The sequence below is a fragment of the Malus sylvestris genome, chromosome 5, assembly GCF_916048215.2.
Source record: "Malus sylvestris chromosome 5, drMalSylv7.2, whole genome shotgun sequence".
NCBI lineage: Eukaryota > Viridiplantae > Streptophyta > Magnoliopsida > Rosales > Rosaceae > Malus > Malus sylvestris.
Window position 1 is genome coordinate 18,030,842 of NC_062264.1, and position 16,122 is coordinate 18,046,963.

A 16,122-nucleotide genomic window follows, 5' to 3' on the forward strand; every position below is an offset into this window, starting at 1 on the left:
GATATTGTAGAATCCCATAAGGATATCCTAGATATGTTAAGATTTACACAATCACATTTCTAATCTAATAGGACTGCAACAATAATTGATTATTCTTAAAGCACAAAAATATTTTTTTTAAAAGCACAACAGTCCTAAACTGATCTGCCCATGTTCCTTCTTTTACAATCTTTCTTGTTTTCTATAGTCGTTGTCCATCCTAGCCTTCAATTTTTCATATCTATAAATTATACATAGTATTAAAAAATTGGCAAATAAATGCGTAGAAAACTCCAATTCATTACGTAGGGTGACTTAAATATGCAATCAATCTTGACATCGAATATGTATCAAAATGAAACAATTTTCAATAGTCAATTAATTTTGATATTTATAGCTTCTATCCTATATAAAAACTGAAGTGGCAGATTGCTATTGCATAAGTTTTTAATGTAAACCAAATGCCTTAAAGAGAGACAGGCATCAGAATTTACAGAAGTACTTGCAATAGATGTTTTTACCAATGGAAGTCAACAAAAAACCCATGAAAGTCAAACAGATAATACCAAATAAGCATCGTATATTACTATAAACCGAGGTACTGGGTTGTTATTGGCAACGGAGAAAAACTGACGCTTTTTTTTAGATATATGCATGCACCACCTCCCATTAGATCGTTATTATATGGGAACTTTAATGAAAAGCACCTGGTACTGTTCACTTTAACAAAAAACCACATTTTTACACTAAAAAGTCAATCCTGGTACTATTCACTTTATCCTTTATTTTGTCCTTATCATTAAAACTCAAAATTTTCAAGCTCTTTTCATTAGTTTTCCTTTATTATATAGGGAACGCAACAGAGTTTCACTATTCCTAAAGGCCATTTTTAGTGAACTATTTTTGAGTTTAGTGACAAATCTCTTTTTTCAATGGTTGAAGAGATTTCAATTGAAAAACAATAGTTGCATCAAGACCTAAACAACAAACTTACCAGCTTTCCCTCTCTAGTGAGAGTTCTCTCTATCTATGAGTTTTTCTCACCCGTTCGGGTGAGGCCTCCAAATTTGAGCAAAACCAGTGGCGTCGACCCTAGCTTTGGCCAGGGTCGGTCGCTGTCCTCCCCTCCATTTCCGTCTTGTCTTTTTTTATTACTTCTACTATTTTTTTCACCTTAGTAGTTATATTGATATGTCCTATTTCTCCTTCCCAGACAGTATATATCCTCTATGTTCCTCCATATTTCGATTTTCAGCTATACAACCTATTGAAATTGTGTGTAGAACTCCGGTGGTTTCACCGGCTCGGGTGTTTCCAACACCACCACTTTCTCCTTGTTATTTACCTTTATCGGCAGTGTCGTTCATGGATCTCCACAGACTTCATCTCAATAATTGGCTTCTACCGTTTGGTTTCCGGTTATCCTTGGGAAGCAAATTGGAGTTGGGTGTGGCATTTGGTGAGGTATTGCTTGGCTGTGAAAGAGGAATTGGATGCCTTGGAACGATCTCTGGCGACGAAAGAGACGGTAGAAGTTTCTAGGCTCCGTGTTCTTCTTTTACGGTTTGGGCCTAATTGTGTCTTAGCTCTTGTAGTGTGTTGTTCTGCTGTGACCCGAGTTTTTTATGTTAATATGTTTAGCTTTGGGCCTTGTCAGTTTGTAAAGTTTTTTATTTTGTAATAAAAATTACTTTTGACAAAAAAAAAAAAGAGGAGATTTCAATTGCAAATCCTCCTTCATGCTTATAAAAAAAAAACTCTCTCAAATTCAATTTCGCATTAATCACAAAAAGATAATTTCATCATAAATTTGAGTTGTCAAATCTTCAACTTATTACGATCATGGGCATTATACAATCTGTGTACGTGACCAATATTTTCTTTTGCTTCCTTTTCAATTTGCCAACGTCTTTCATTCCCATGTTTCCTACATCAACCATGTGTTGCAAATTTTTCTTACTTGTTAACAAATCCACAAGTATCTAAATTCTGCCTAATTTGCCATCGTGAAAGCTTGCTGCCTAAACTCTCAAACTATCACAGAGTCGTCATATAATGTGTTGTGGCAACAATCAACTAGAGTTGCTTGTACCATAAGTATCACTTTATCTGTTCTTGATATAGCTAGGCAAATAGAGTTGTTTAAGGACTGGTTTGGTATTGTTGTGCTTTGAAAAAAAAAACTATTTATGCTATTGTTGACCCTAAAACTACCAAGCCTACGTGGCGCGCAGGCCGAGTAATCTATAAGATAACTACGTCCTTCGGTGAATGCGGGGCGTGCCAACTCGTCGGCCGAGCTCGGCCGAGGAGTAAATTTGTTGATGTTGCGTTGGGCGCGCGGCTGACTTCTGCGTCTTGCGATTGCGACCGAGGAAGGAACACGTCTCGGCCTCTTGGGTTCTCGAACCTGAAGACAAGGTTACTATTCTTACGAAGTTCACGAATCGCCGTCGTCGGATTCGGTCACCGTGATGTTATTCGTCAGAGTAAACTCACGCCGAATTGACACCAAAGTGTAAGGGCACAAATACTCAAAGCGAATATAAGTCTTAATAGTGAACGTGGTTCGGCCGTCTGAATGCCGAACTCTGAATCCCACTTGAGAGTATCCAATCATAAAACAACTCAGCATGCAATGCGCCGAGCTTATTAAATTGTAACACCTCACTTCGCCGGGAAGGCTAATGAGATGACCTCAATCAATAAGGATTCAGAAATCCTTCTCGACCGAGACTTGGATAGGTAACCAACCGTCCTCGCCGCAGTGCTGTTGATGCCAAAGGAAGATACTGCGAGATCGGCCGATTCTACGGCGACAGAGCTATCTATGCCGACTTAAGGTGTCACCGGTTGCTTTCACAGTGCTGTTGATGCCAACGGAAGATGTGTCAGCGAAAAGAGAAAATAAAAATCTCAAGTTGTTGAGAGAGTTTGCGCCGGGCAGTTGTGTGTTGAATTGGAGAGGGTTTAAATGATGCACAGCCTCTTCTATTTATAGCAACGGATCCCCCAAGGTCGAGTTAAAACCCTATTCGGACTAGGACTTCTTCTCATGGTCAAACACTGACTCGACCAATCCTACTTTCATTATGACTGTGAACCTAGTCCTTTATTGATCCGGATTCGCTTTCGGGTTATTAATCCTACCGAAACTTCTTATTGCACCAGGACTCGACTTGTCTTACGTCATGACCTAGCCGACCTAGGTTTGGAGGCCCACGTACTGAACGATTCATAGCACCCTTGTCGCAAGGCCTTCCGGGCCGAGAATGATTCTATACTCGGCCCAAACTATTATTTTGGGCCTAAAAAGCTATGCTGTGAAATAAAGCAACAGAGTGTTTGGTAAACTTTTTTGTAAAAGTGCTTTTGGAAAAAGAAAAAAAGTATTATAGTGTTTGGTAAACTTTTATGTAATGTGTGAAATAACCAAAAATTGTATAATATTAGATGTGTCATTAATTTAATTTTCTTAACAAATAAAGGTGAATTACTAAATATACTTTATTTCTAAAAGAAAAATATTTATAAATTTTATCTTAAATATATAATCCAACGTTTAACAAGAAATAATAATCTAACATTTAACTAGAAATCATAATCCAACGTTTAACTAGAAATCATAATCCAACGTTCAACATATAATCCAACATTTATGCTGCTTCACGTTTTCAGTTTTTTTTTCAAAACTCATTTTTGCTACTTCACGTTTTCAGTTTTTTTTCACCAAAAACTGTGAAAATAAACTATTTTTAAGTGTTTACCAAACACTTTTTTAAGCTCAGCTTTTTTTTATACCCACTTTTGTAAAAGCATCTCAGTATCAAATCAGTACTAATTGTCATTGCAATTTGGCTTTGTTTTTTGGAATTGGTGTTGTTTGTTTCTCGTGAAACTTAGCTGGCTCATTGTTTGAAGCATGTGGGAATTTGGAGACGTTTTGTCTACCGACTGTGTTGAGTACAAAGAAAAACATCAACTTCAAATAATTGAGCAATTTCAACCTCACTTCTTTTTTAATATAGGAAGTATCATACCACATATCTTCGAATGCATCTGTGGGAGTAAGTATTTTGGTCGTCATATCACATGATGCAGCAACGTATTTTTTATCATCGTATCAAACAGTACATCAAAACAGAGCTGGTAGTTCCAATAAATGTATATGTGGGAGTTCAAACTCAAGTTAGGGTCCCAAACCTTTGATTACTTTCTACTAGACCAACCCCTTAGGTTAATTTCAACTTAGTTTGAAAAACAAAAACTTGTCAATTATCTTCAAACGTGCGTCGTCAAAAATTACTTTTGAAAGGCCGCTTAGATAATGAAATTTTGATTAGGTATTCTATAGATTTATAAAACCTTGATCTCAATTGCTCAGAAAAACGAACATACATTCTAATGCTTTCTAATGATATGTTTACTTACCGAGAATGAAAATGCAAAAAATGTAGCGTGTATCAAATAAATGCTTTGCTTACTAATGCACTACGACTGACCAAATAAGGGTTTCTCAAGTTGAAACCATTCACAATTTTGACAACGTATCATTTTTTTTATAGAAGTGATAGAGTTTCATTACCACAAACAACTAATTACAGACCAATTACAAGGATGTCAGATGGGTATATATGCTCTAGTGATCAATTTCTTGATTTGGAGGTAATTAGCACAAAATGCAAATTATTTAAAATTCCTAACGGCCACCCTACAAACAACACCAAGAAATTATCGATTCTTATTATAAAATTTATACAATTAAAATACGTTATTTATAAATAGGAGAATGAGCTCATCAATGTAAAGTGCAAGTACTATTTTTCTTTACATCACCTAATAACAATGATTAGATAAGACAAGGGTCAGACTCAAAAATGTTAAAAAGGATCATTTATAACTGTTGATTAAATGCACACTTCACTTGAAACGTCCAAGAATCAAGATCGCTTAGAGCAACTCCAGCGGATGCTGGTTGCTCGGGCGACAGGGGAGGAGAAAGGGCCTGAGGGCCGGTGGGAGCAGCTCCAGCGGGGAAGGGCCCGAGTGAGGGTGGGAGCCCGAGCGAAGGGGGGGGTGGGGAGTCGACGGGCCTGTGGCCCGAGGGCTTTGCAATTTTTTATTTTTTTGTGTCAGAGAGAGAGAGAGGGGGTTTTTTATTATTTAAACAAACAAAAAAAACTATTATTTTGATTGCTTATTGACAGGGGGGAGAGTTCCAAGGGTGGAGATGTAAATGGCAATTACTGTTCATTAATGGTAGTTACTATTCATTTAAGGCAGTTACTGTTTAATAGGGTGGATTGAATAGTGAGTTGCCAGGAAGAAGGGCTCCATAGGTGGAATTGCTCTTAGGCGCTTGAGCGGTGCATGTTTGGGTGCTTGTGCAAGGGTTAAAAAGTGCTTTTTGACCGTCAAAACACTAGTAATTGTGTTTGGCAGATAAATTTATAGTGTTTTTGGCTCTTGGAAGCGTTTTTTGAAAATACATTTGTCAAATGTTTTTTTCAAAAGTAATTGAATTTCAATAAAAATTCACACATTAAAAACAAGTATCTTTAACAAAAAAATGCTTATAAATAAAATTTTCTTTTAAGAATTAAATATATCCACGCACAAATTTTTTTTAAATATACTCACTTAATATATGATCCAGTAATATATTTCACCGCTTGATAAGTGAGTTTTTAAAATTTGCGACCGTGAACATACCAATTTATTTCTGACACCTCAATGTAAATATATCATCCTATTAGAATAAAAATAAATAAAAATTTATAGAGGTGGTGACCACCAGGTCCCCAACCGATCGTGACACAGCAGGACTCTCTAATATTCCTATTTCAACGCAATTCCGGTATTCTTTACCAAATTGAATTCGCTTTCATCCAGCATATATCAAAATCCCCCCTTCCCTCTTTTGTCCTATATAATACCCACCAACTCCAATTCAACCCATCACATTCTCTCTCGGAACTTTCGTCAACAATGAAACGACAATCCTCAAGATCTTCTGGGGCCATGGCCTCATTGCCCTGCATGCTCCTTCTCCTCCTCCTCCCCCTTGCCGCCGCCATGGACATGTCCATCGTCGACTACAACGAGAAGCATGGCATGCCCGCCTCGTCGGACCGAACCGAGACGGAGGTCAAGGCCCTCTACGAGTCCTGGCTCGTCAAGCACGCCAAAAACTACAACGCTTTGGGGGAGAAGGAGCGGAGGTTCGAGATTTTTAAGGATAATCTCAGGTTCATTGACGAGCACAATAACCAGAGCCGGACTTACAAGGTGGGTCTGAACCGGTTCGCCGATCTGACCAACGAGGAGTACCGGTCTGTTTACTTGGGTGCCAAGGTGGACCGGCGGTCCCGGCTTTCTGGGTCGAGGAAGAGCGACCGGTACGGGTTCCGAGCCGGCGATAAGTTGCCGGAGTCGGTCGATTGGAGAGCCGAGGGCGCTGTTCCTGCCGTGAAGGATCAGGACCAATGCGGTGAGCTTTTGATTTTCGTTTTGTTGTTTTTATGTTGTGCATTTATTCGTTTTTTTTTTTTTTTTTTGTTGGCGCTGTTTCTTTGGAGGTATTTTGTTTTCCGGGAAATATCAACATTGTTTTCCCGGAAAATATCAACATTGTTTTCCTGGAAAATATCAATATGTTGGCCAAAGATCCTTAATTTATTTATTTTCTTCTGGATTTATGAGATGTGTGAGGCTGGTTTATGTTTGTTTTTCTGGAAGAAAAAGTTGGAAAGTGCTTTCTCCAAAAGATGGTTTTGTTATATAAGTGATTGTAGCATGTTGAGTGTTGATATCTGAATTATTTGTCACGCATTGCGAATGTATTATCCGAGAGTTAGTTTTTCGTTTAGATATCTGTCTCCGCCATCCTTGTTTAATCTGCGGCTAGAAAATGTGTTTAACATGAATTTTGTCATGCCCTGCATACATATACTATTAGAGAGTTAAATGATCGGTCAATTTTTCGTTTAGATATCTGCCTCAGACATCTTGTTCAATCCACAGCTATAAAATATGCTGCTGCTGCTGCAGCATTTTGTTTCTTACTAATAATTTTATGTGTTTCGGATTGAAGGGAGTTGCTGGGCGTTCTCAACGGTTGGCGCAGTGGAAGGCATAAACAAGATTGTGACCGGTGAGTTGATCTCTTTATCAGAGCAAGAACTAGTGGATTGTGACAGATCATACAACCAAGGATGCAATGGAGGTCTTATGGACTATGCCTTCCAGTTTATCATCAACAATGGCGGTATTGATACTGAAGCAGATTACCCTTACCATGCTCGAGATGGTTCATGTGATCCTAACAGGGTATGCATCCAGTTCAACCTCTACTGGCTATCGTTTATGTGGGACATTTTTTATTGTTGTGATAATGTTTCTTTTTCTCTTTTGCAGAAAAATGCTCGGGTTGTGTCCATTGATGGGTATGAAGATATTCCAGAAAATGATGAGAAGTCGTTGAAGAAGGCTGTGGCACACCAACCAGTTAGTGTTGCCATTGAAGCTGGTGGCAGGGAATTCCAACTCTACCAATCAGTAATGCTTCTATCTTATTCCAAATCATCTACATTGTATTTGTAACTGTATGCATGGGTGGGAAATTGATAGAGTTCTCTTGCTAGATGGTTGGGCATGCTCTGTTGTTGAGCTGTGAATATTAATCATTCGATTTCAGAATCATGTTCGTCCTAATTTATAGTCTGACAACGTTGAAATTATCTGTCCATTCAGGGTGTCTTCACTGGACGTTGTGGAACAGATCTAGATCACGGTGTGGTTGCTGTTGGTTATGGCACCGAAAATGGTGTAGACTACTGGATCGTGAGGAACTCATGGGGTCCCAATTGGGGCGAGGCTGGTTACATCAGGTTGGAACGTAATGTGGCTAGCACCAATACCGGCAAATGTGGTATTGCCATTGAGGCCTCATACCCTACTAAAAAGGGTCAGAACCCCCCAAGACCTCTCCCATCACCACCATCTCCTCCTCCTGTGAAGCCCCCTACCGTATGCGATGAGTACTACTCATGCCCCTTGGGAACTACATGCTGCTGCGCCTATGAGTATGGCAACTACTGCTTTGGATGGGGATGCTGCCCTCTAGAGTCTGCAACCTGCTGTGATGACCATTACAGCTGCTGTCCTCACGAGTACCCCGTATGCGACCTTGATGCGGGAACTTGCCGATTGGTAATGAATCATACTCCCATCTCTCTTTCCACTTTAATTTTTCTACGTTGATCCTTTTCATCTTGGCTGACAATGTGTTCATTGAAACAGAGCAAGGACAATCCATTGAGTGTGAAAGCGCTAAGGCGAACTCCTGCTAGAAGCAGCCGGCGTTTCCGCTTCCCAAGTGCTTGAGGATCCAAACAGTCAAATTGGGTGTTCAAGGAAGAAAGTGAACTGAGTTTGCTCCCAAGAAAATATGCGTTTATCGCAAGGAAGAAATGGTTTCGTGTTCATTGTAATAGATTTATATATATTTTTACTTGGAATTCAATTCTTTTTTTCAGTACTTTGGATGATTGTTGTATATAAATTATGGAACCAAGTCAAAACAGATGGGAAACTAAGCTCTTATTTAATCTCAGAACGAGTCGGTTGCTTGTTTCTTGTTGCTTGTTGCTTGTTGCTGCTCTCTATAATCCATATGGTTCACTAGTTTGGGATTGTTATCCATATGGTTCACTAGTTTGGGATTGTTGTGTTTTTTTAATAAATTGCTTCTACCGTGCTTTAAAAATAATCAGCTGCAAAATAAAGCAGTTGAGTGTTTCTATATTTAAAAGTATTTAAAAGTATTGTGAGGATGAAAAGCACTGTAAAAAGCATTGTCTGGAATGATAAATAATGTCATTGTTTAAAATTAATGAGCTTATTACAGGAATTAAAAATATTTTTAAAAGCGCAACTCCGCTTTTTATTAAAGTAATTTTTAAAAGCAACCTTTAGACTGCTATTAATTTAGAGGTCTTTATTTTTAAAATACAGAGTATATTTTATTTTTATCAAAAACTTTTTAAATATATAATCATAAATTGAAGCAGTTTTTGTTGAGAAAAAGCAATAGCCTTAAGTATGGCTTTTTGGTGGGCTGAAATCGTAGGGATTTTGAATGGGAGGACAAGGTTTGTCACATCCCGGGCTCCACCACATCTCAGGTTCAACTTCACTTAGCACGATGTTGTCACCTTTGGGTCCCGACCACGCCCTCACAATTCCCACCACATCCCAGGTTCAACTCCACCTGCACGATATTGTCCGCTTTGGGTCCTGACCACGCCCTCACAATTTTGTTTCTGAAAACTCACACGAGAACTTCCTAGTACGTCACCCATTATGAGATTATTCTCGCACAAACTTGCTTAACTTCGGAGTTCCGATAGAACCCGAAGCCAATGAGCTCCTAAAAGACCTCGTGATAGGTAGCCGTAGCATGATATTGTGATATTGTTCGCCTTAGGCCCAAATCACGCCCTTACGGTTTTGTTTTTAGGAATTCACAATCCCCACCACATCCCAGGTTCAACTCCACCTGCACGATATTGTCCGCTTTGGGTCCTGACCACGCCCTCACAATTTTGTTTATGAAAACTCACACGAGAACTTCCTAGTACGTCACCCATTATGAGATTATTCTCGCGCAAACTTGCTTAACTTCGGAGTTCCGATAGAACCCGAAGCCAGTGAGCTCCTAAAAGACCTCGTGATAGGTAGCCGTAGCATGATATTGTGATATTGTTCGCCTTAGGCCCAAACCACGCCCTTACGGTTTTGTTTTTAGGAATTCACAGGAGAACTTCCCAGTGGGTCACCCATCCTGGGAATGCTCTCGCACAAACTCGCTTAACTTTGGAGTTCCGATGAAATCCGAAGCCAGTGAGCTCTTAAAAGGCCTCCTGCTAGGTAGAGATGGGAATATACATATAAAGCTTACATGATACACTCTCCTAGGCGATGTGGGATGTTACAAGGTTGAAGCTTGAAAACCCCTGATATAAAAGCATTTCATCCACTTTTTTGTAATTAACAATTAACCTACAAAGATTTCAAAAGGTATTTGGTTTATGGCCAACGCTCATACATATAATTACCAACTAGCTACAGTGCATAGTCGGAGATTCGAATTTAGGACTTCTTTCAATATTGGACAAAGAAGTACCTACTAATGTTGTAAACTGAAATAGAAATGAACGAAATTACCTGAAAAATGTAGAAGCTTTGAGTGGTGAATAATTCTTGGGATGAGTCGCGGACTAAGTCGCTCTCTTTAAGACATTTCGCAGCTCTGCCCAAAGTGTGCAAGCAGTTCACAAACACCACGTCCTCCCCAGGATAAAACAGCCCAGAACCTTCTTCTTCTGATAAAGTTCTTCCTTGCACAATGAAAGAACCTTCGAACTCACACTCTCTCAACATGTTGCTTGCCAAAACTATATATCAGAAAAAATAAATATTTTTTTTCAATACTTTCATTGATTCCAAGGACTGCTATATATATACTAGAGAGAAAAAGACGTTGAGAATTTGAGAGATTAATTGACACACCCCGTCCCGAAGGAGGGCATGCTGGCCGTCACGTGAGAGTGACGTAACCATTTACACAGTTCGGAAGCTTTAAAAATACAATTACTAAGATGAAACACCCGGGGGTGAGTCCTACTTTTGTGAATTCTATCAGAACACCGTTGGATTCCTCGTGGCCACCAAAGCTCTGCTATCTAGAACCTGGAGGGGCGCAAAACAAAATTGAGTGGGTCAGTAAAATAAAGTTTTTCGAAATCTTTCATTTAAAACATTTCTAACCTCTCGCTGTAAAACCTGTATACTTTCCCAGAAAATAGAATATAAACATATATATATACACATATCATCAAAACTCAGCCCGTCATCTATCAATGTAACATCTCAGAAAGAATATGCCATGCCATGCCAAAATATAATATGAATGCATCGATATAACCAGGTGAAATACTAAATCAACCGGAGACCCTACAGTGGTCCTGTACGGCTGATTCTATAGCTCAACATCCCACTCAGCCGGAGTCACCACAGTGACCTATACGGCCCAACTCTGCACGTCACTCGGAACTACGTATGGTAGTCTGTACGATGAAAGGTGTAAAAATACGCTCTAGTGCTTCTCTCATCAATCATCGGCGCGCATAACTAATGTCACCCACTAGTCGGAATCACATCTAGTGATCTATGCAACTAGCATGTCGGAACCTTCACATGGTCTGTACGACATCCACCTACTTGGATCCAAGGCGAGCGTGCGGTGTGGTGAATAACAATATAAGCACTAACACCTAGGGTGCAGGTTATGAGCTTCAATGTAATTCTCATAAATAAATCGTCTGAATACTGTAAAGACTCACATGTGCGTCCACCGCGTCAATTCACATATATATGCATCAATTATCAATTCAAACATCTCAACAATTGCATGCATGGCAATTTAAATCATATTTTCATATAAACGCATTTTCTGGGAAAAACAGTAGTATATAGGTAATACGAAAACAAAACTGCCCACTCACCTGGAGTTCGCCCTACAACTCCCTAGCACAATACGTCAAGGCGTCATGACGATCGGCGCCTAAAACAATAATCAAATCCAATCTCAGAAATCATATCGATAGAATATATATAACTTATATAAAACACGTCACTACGCAATTCAATCCGGAAGATCTGCAACTCAGATTTCAAATCCATAACTTCCAGAGGTCCACAATATACCTCTAGGACAACTTCCTAAAATTTCATTACCATCCAACGGTCGGATCTCCGTCAATTTCCAAAACTAAGTGACGGTTAACATTCTATTTTATGAACTTACAACTCCAATTCCGGAAGATCCGTAACTTGGATTCCCAATCCGTAAGTTCCTATAATCCTCAAATATTACGTATTACAACGTATCAAAGTTTGGTGACGATCCAACGGTTGGATCGTAAATTCACATTTTCACCTAACCACGAATCGTAACCAATTTAGGTTCAATTACTCAATTTACGTCCATCAATTATCAAAACTGAACCTAGAACCTTAAATACATGCTAAGAATGACATTGGCAGGCCATTGGCCACGCGCCGCCACACGGGCCGCCGCAGTGAATACCATATAAACGTTATTTAAAGCATATAATCAACAATTCTCAATAACTTCTCATACGGAGCTCAATTTGGGTATATGAATATACCACAGTGACCTACTCGACGTCACAGACGTTGAGGAATTTTTAGAAAAAAATTCTAATGTTGCACGCGCCCCCACGCGCCGTGGGTGGCACGGGCACACGCGCCCGCACGCGCATCACCCCCAACCTTGGCTCGCCGGACTGGTTTTTCCAGCGGCCGGATTCTGGGCATTTTTCAAACGTTTCGTTCTCCTTCGTTTCTCAACCATTTTCTACACATTTTATATCAAAATGAAGATCTTGACGAGACGAACACATCCATACCTGTCTCGACCCCTAACTCGCCTGGAATTCGCCGGAAAAAGCCTCGATAGTTCCGGCCTAAATTGAGAAGTTCCGTTCTCGGTCCTCCAACGTCCAATTATCACCAACGAAGTACTCCAGAGCTCGTGAGGATGTCCTTAAGCTCACTGTGAGCTTGAAATTCCCTGAAACGTAAGATTTTACGTGTGCATGAACAGTGCACATTTTCGGGGTTAGGGTTTCCCGACGATCCCGAGGGTTTCATTTCCTAAAACTAGTACCATTCAACTCAGAACATCAAGAGGATGAAGAATCATACCTTATTTGCTTCGATCCACGAAGTTTTGGAGGATTTTGGTGTTGTCCGTACGGTCGGGGTGAGAGAGAGTGAGAGAGAGTCGTGAGGGAGGAGAGAGAGGGAAGGTACGGGGGAAGGGAGAGAGAGCAGGGAGTGTATGGGTGTGGTCCAATTCTAATCCACACCATCCATTTTCATCCTAGCTCCCTAACCACCCAAATAATCCAACATACCAAATTTTAAATCAACCTTTAATCCAATTTAATTAATTTTCCAAAAAACTTAGGAACCATGAAATGTTCAAACATATCACACACACGTACCTTAGTGACCGCCAAGGGCACATTCGTCATTTCATGTCCTTATTAAGAAATATCGGGACGGGCTATGACATTAATGAGGGCTCCCACGGTCAAATTCTTCACGTTAAAAAATTCAAAATCAAAGGACCTGGTGAGTTACTAGACAGACAAAAACATAGAAAGCTAAAGTGAAACATTACTGGATAGATTAAACGGAAAAACCAAAACATAAAGTAATCGCATTGAAAAGAGCAAAACGGTTTGAATATATATAAGGTACATCTGATGCTTTTCTATGTATATAGGTTGTTTTACATGTTATTAACATATATATTAGTCAAAAACTTTGAATATTTATTAGCATAAATATTAGTAAAAAACGTTTGAATATTTATTAGCATAAATAATAGTCAAAACGTAAAGCAAATTCATAATGGAAAAGACAAAACGGTTTGAATATGTTTAATAACCTGATCTTCTTCTTTATATAGAAAAGGAACCCCACGTTTCATATTTAAGAGGAGATAACTCTTTATCTAATTGATAAGGCCAAAATAAATTGGTTGTTATGTATATAATGTTGGTAATAAAACAAAACATAAATATATTTAAATATTGAAATAAAAACATAATTGCTCCAACAATCCCCCACTTGTTTTTATTTAAAAAATATATATCAAGCAATATATCATAAAGCTATGTATAAGTAAATGTGTTTCTCAACTTGAACTTGTACATAGTGTTAGTGATCCAGATTATACCAGAGTAATTTATTGTTTTGAACTCTATCTCTGACAACACAACACACATAACTTTATTGAGGTGAAGTCACATTACGGCCATGTGCCTGTATCTTAGTATAGTGAACGCTCTATAAACTTGCCTAAGATTTCATAGGAAGCGGCCTCACTTCCACATTCACATAGGTAAAGACTATCAAGGATATTCCTGCAGCAAGATATCCCACTCAACATAGAGTATAGACCTTACTAAGAGAAAAAAATCTCAACCTAAAACTGCTTCAGGATGTCATGCTTCTTAGGGATGAACATGGAATAATATTCCAAATTAAAATTAGCAAGACTTCACTCATATCACTTGTGACTTGTTATTACCCTTTGAACCTATTTCTTGGGATCTCCAGTCTATAGGTTGGGTTGCTATCACAAGTAACTCAATTTTCTACTGGCTTTAGTCCCATCCCTTTCGAGGTTTTTCAAACCTTTTCTCGTGTTAGTCCTTTCGTCAAAAGATCAACCAAATTTTCTTCAGACCGTATATGACTGGAATCGGTTTCTCCCATAAAGGGGTATCTGACAGTAGGTTCATAAATTTTAGAAGAATTAGAACCCCCACTATTTCGAAAATTAAAAAAAATTTATTCTCATAAAATCAACATCAAGTGACTCAATTATAACATTTTATCAACATTAAATTTAAACATTCCATCAGTAGCATATCCCTTTCCCACAAAAACCCCATTTTTAGTAAGAGTATACGTATCTTCTCCAATGGTTTGAGTAAATCCAGCCTTCTTGAGAAGAAAGCTTGAGACCAAATTCTTCCTTATTGCTGGAGCGTGCATCACATCTTTCAATATCATGGTTTTTCCAGAGGTGAACCTCAGCTCCACCTCTCCAGTACCAGCAATATCAATTAAGTGCGAATCACCCAACAACACCTTCCTACCCTCAGCCACAGAATAAGTCTTGAAAAGAGAACGGTTATAGCAAACATGGCAAGAAGCACCAGTGTCCACCCACCACCCTTCGGATCCATCAACAAAGTTGATTTCTGATATCATTGCAATCAGTTGCTCTTCAACAAGATTTGCTTGTAGAGCTGGGCTTTTCTTATTTCTGTAATTTCGGGCAAGATGGCCCAGCTTGTGATAGTAATAGCATTCAAACTGTCGCGAATCAGAAGCAGCACATGAGGGGGGTTGGTACCTATTATGGAGATGAGAGGGATTTTGATTCTTAACCTTGTTTGTGTTGTTGTTGAAGCGCTTGTTGTGATTCTTGTTCTGAATTTTCATGTTCTTCCTATTTGGCTTCAGTATAGCTAGAGTCTGGTTCCGGTTGAAGTTGGTAGCCTTCTGGTTGCTTGACACGACCAGAATTTCCTCCTTCAATTCTTGTTTCCTGGCCTCTTCCTCAATGCGAAGTCGAGTGATCAAGCTTTCCAGGGAGAACTCTTTTGTCTTGTGGCGAAGTGAGTTCTTGAAATTTTTCTAGGTTGGTGGCAATTTATCAATGATGAGAGCAACCTGAAATTGATCATCTAAAACCATACCTTCAAAAATAATTTCATGAGCAATTTTCTGTAATTCATGAGATTGTGCTTCGACAGATTTATCATCAACCATATGATATTTCAAATAACGACTAACAACAAATTTCTTAGCTCTAGCTTCCTCAGTGTCATATTTTTTCTGAAGTGCCTCCCATAAATCTTTAGCAGTGCCATAATCAGAGTAGTAGTCATAAAGGTCATCAGACAATCCATTAAGAATATAATTCTTAAAATCATTTTCAATCCAAGTTTGTGAAGCTTTAGTCTGTGTAATAGTGGGCTCTTCAGGGAGAGTTGGTTTGACAGTGGTGCAAAATGAAGCCAATTTTTTTGTGGTGTGAAAAAATAACATCTTCTGCCTCCAATGCTTAAAGTGGAGACCCTCAAACTTGGAAGGCTTGTTAAGGTTGAGTGTGGTATTGTTTTCAGATTCCATGGCAGATTGAAAACATCTTAAAATTGTTGTAAACTGAAATAGAAAGGAACAAAGTTACCCGAAAAATATAGAAGCCTTGACAGGTGAATGATTTTGGGATGAGTCGCGGACTAAGTCGCTCTCTTTAAGACATTTCGCGGCTCTGCCCAAAGTGTGCAAGCAGTGCACAAACACCACGTCGTCCCCAGGATAAAATAGCCCAAAACCTTCTTCTTCTGATAAAGTTCTTCCTTGCACAGTGAAAGAACCTTCGAACTCACACCCTCTCAATATGTTGCTTGCCAAAACTATATATCAGAAAAAATATATATTTTTTTCAATACTTTCATTGATTCCAAG

General features: G+C 39.0%; 1 protein-coding gene across 1 annotated transcript; it reads left to right on the forward strand.

Annotated features, from left to right (window-relative positions):
• Window positions 1-5,872: 5,872 nt before the first annotated feature.
• Window positions 5,873-8,664, forward strand: LOC126620643 (probable cysteine protease RD21B). The gene is made up of 5 exons (XM_050288856.1): window positions 5,873-6,469; window positions 7,073-7,308; window positions 7,396-7,536; window positions 7,732-8,190; window positions 8,281-8,664. The coding sequence occupies exons 1-5, from the start codon at window positions 5,968-5,970 to the stop codon at window positions 8,362-8,364; spliced, it is 1,422 nt and encodes a 473-aa protein (XP_050144813.1). The 5' UTR covers window positions 5,873-5,967; the 3' UTR covers window positions 8,365-8,664.
• Window positions 8,665-16,122: the final 7,458 nt, after the last annotated feature.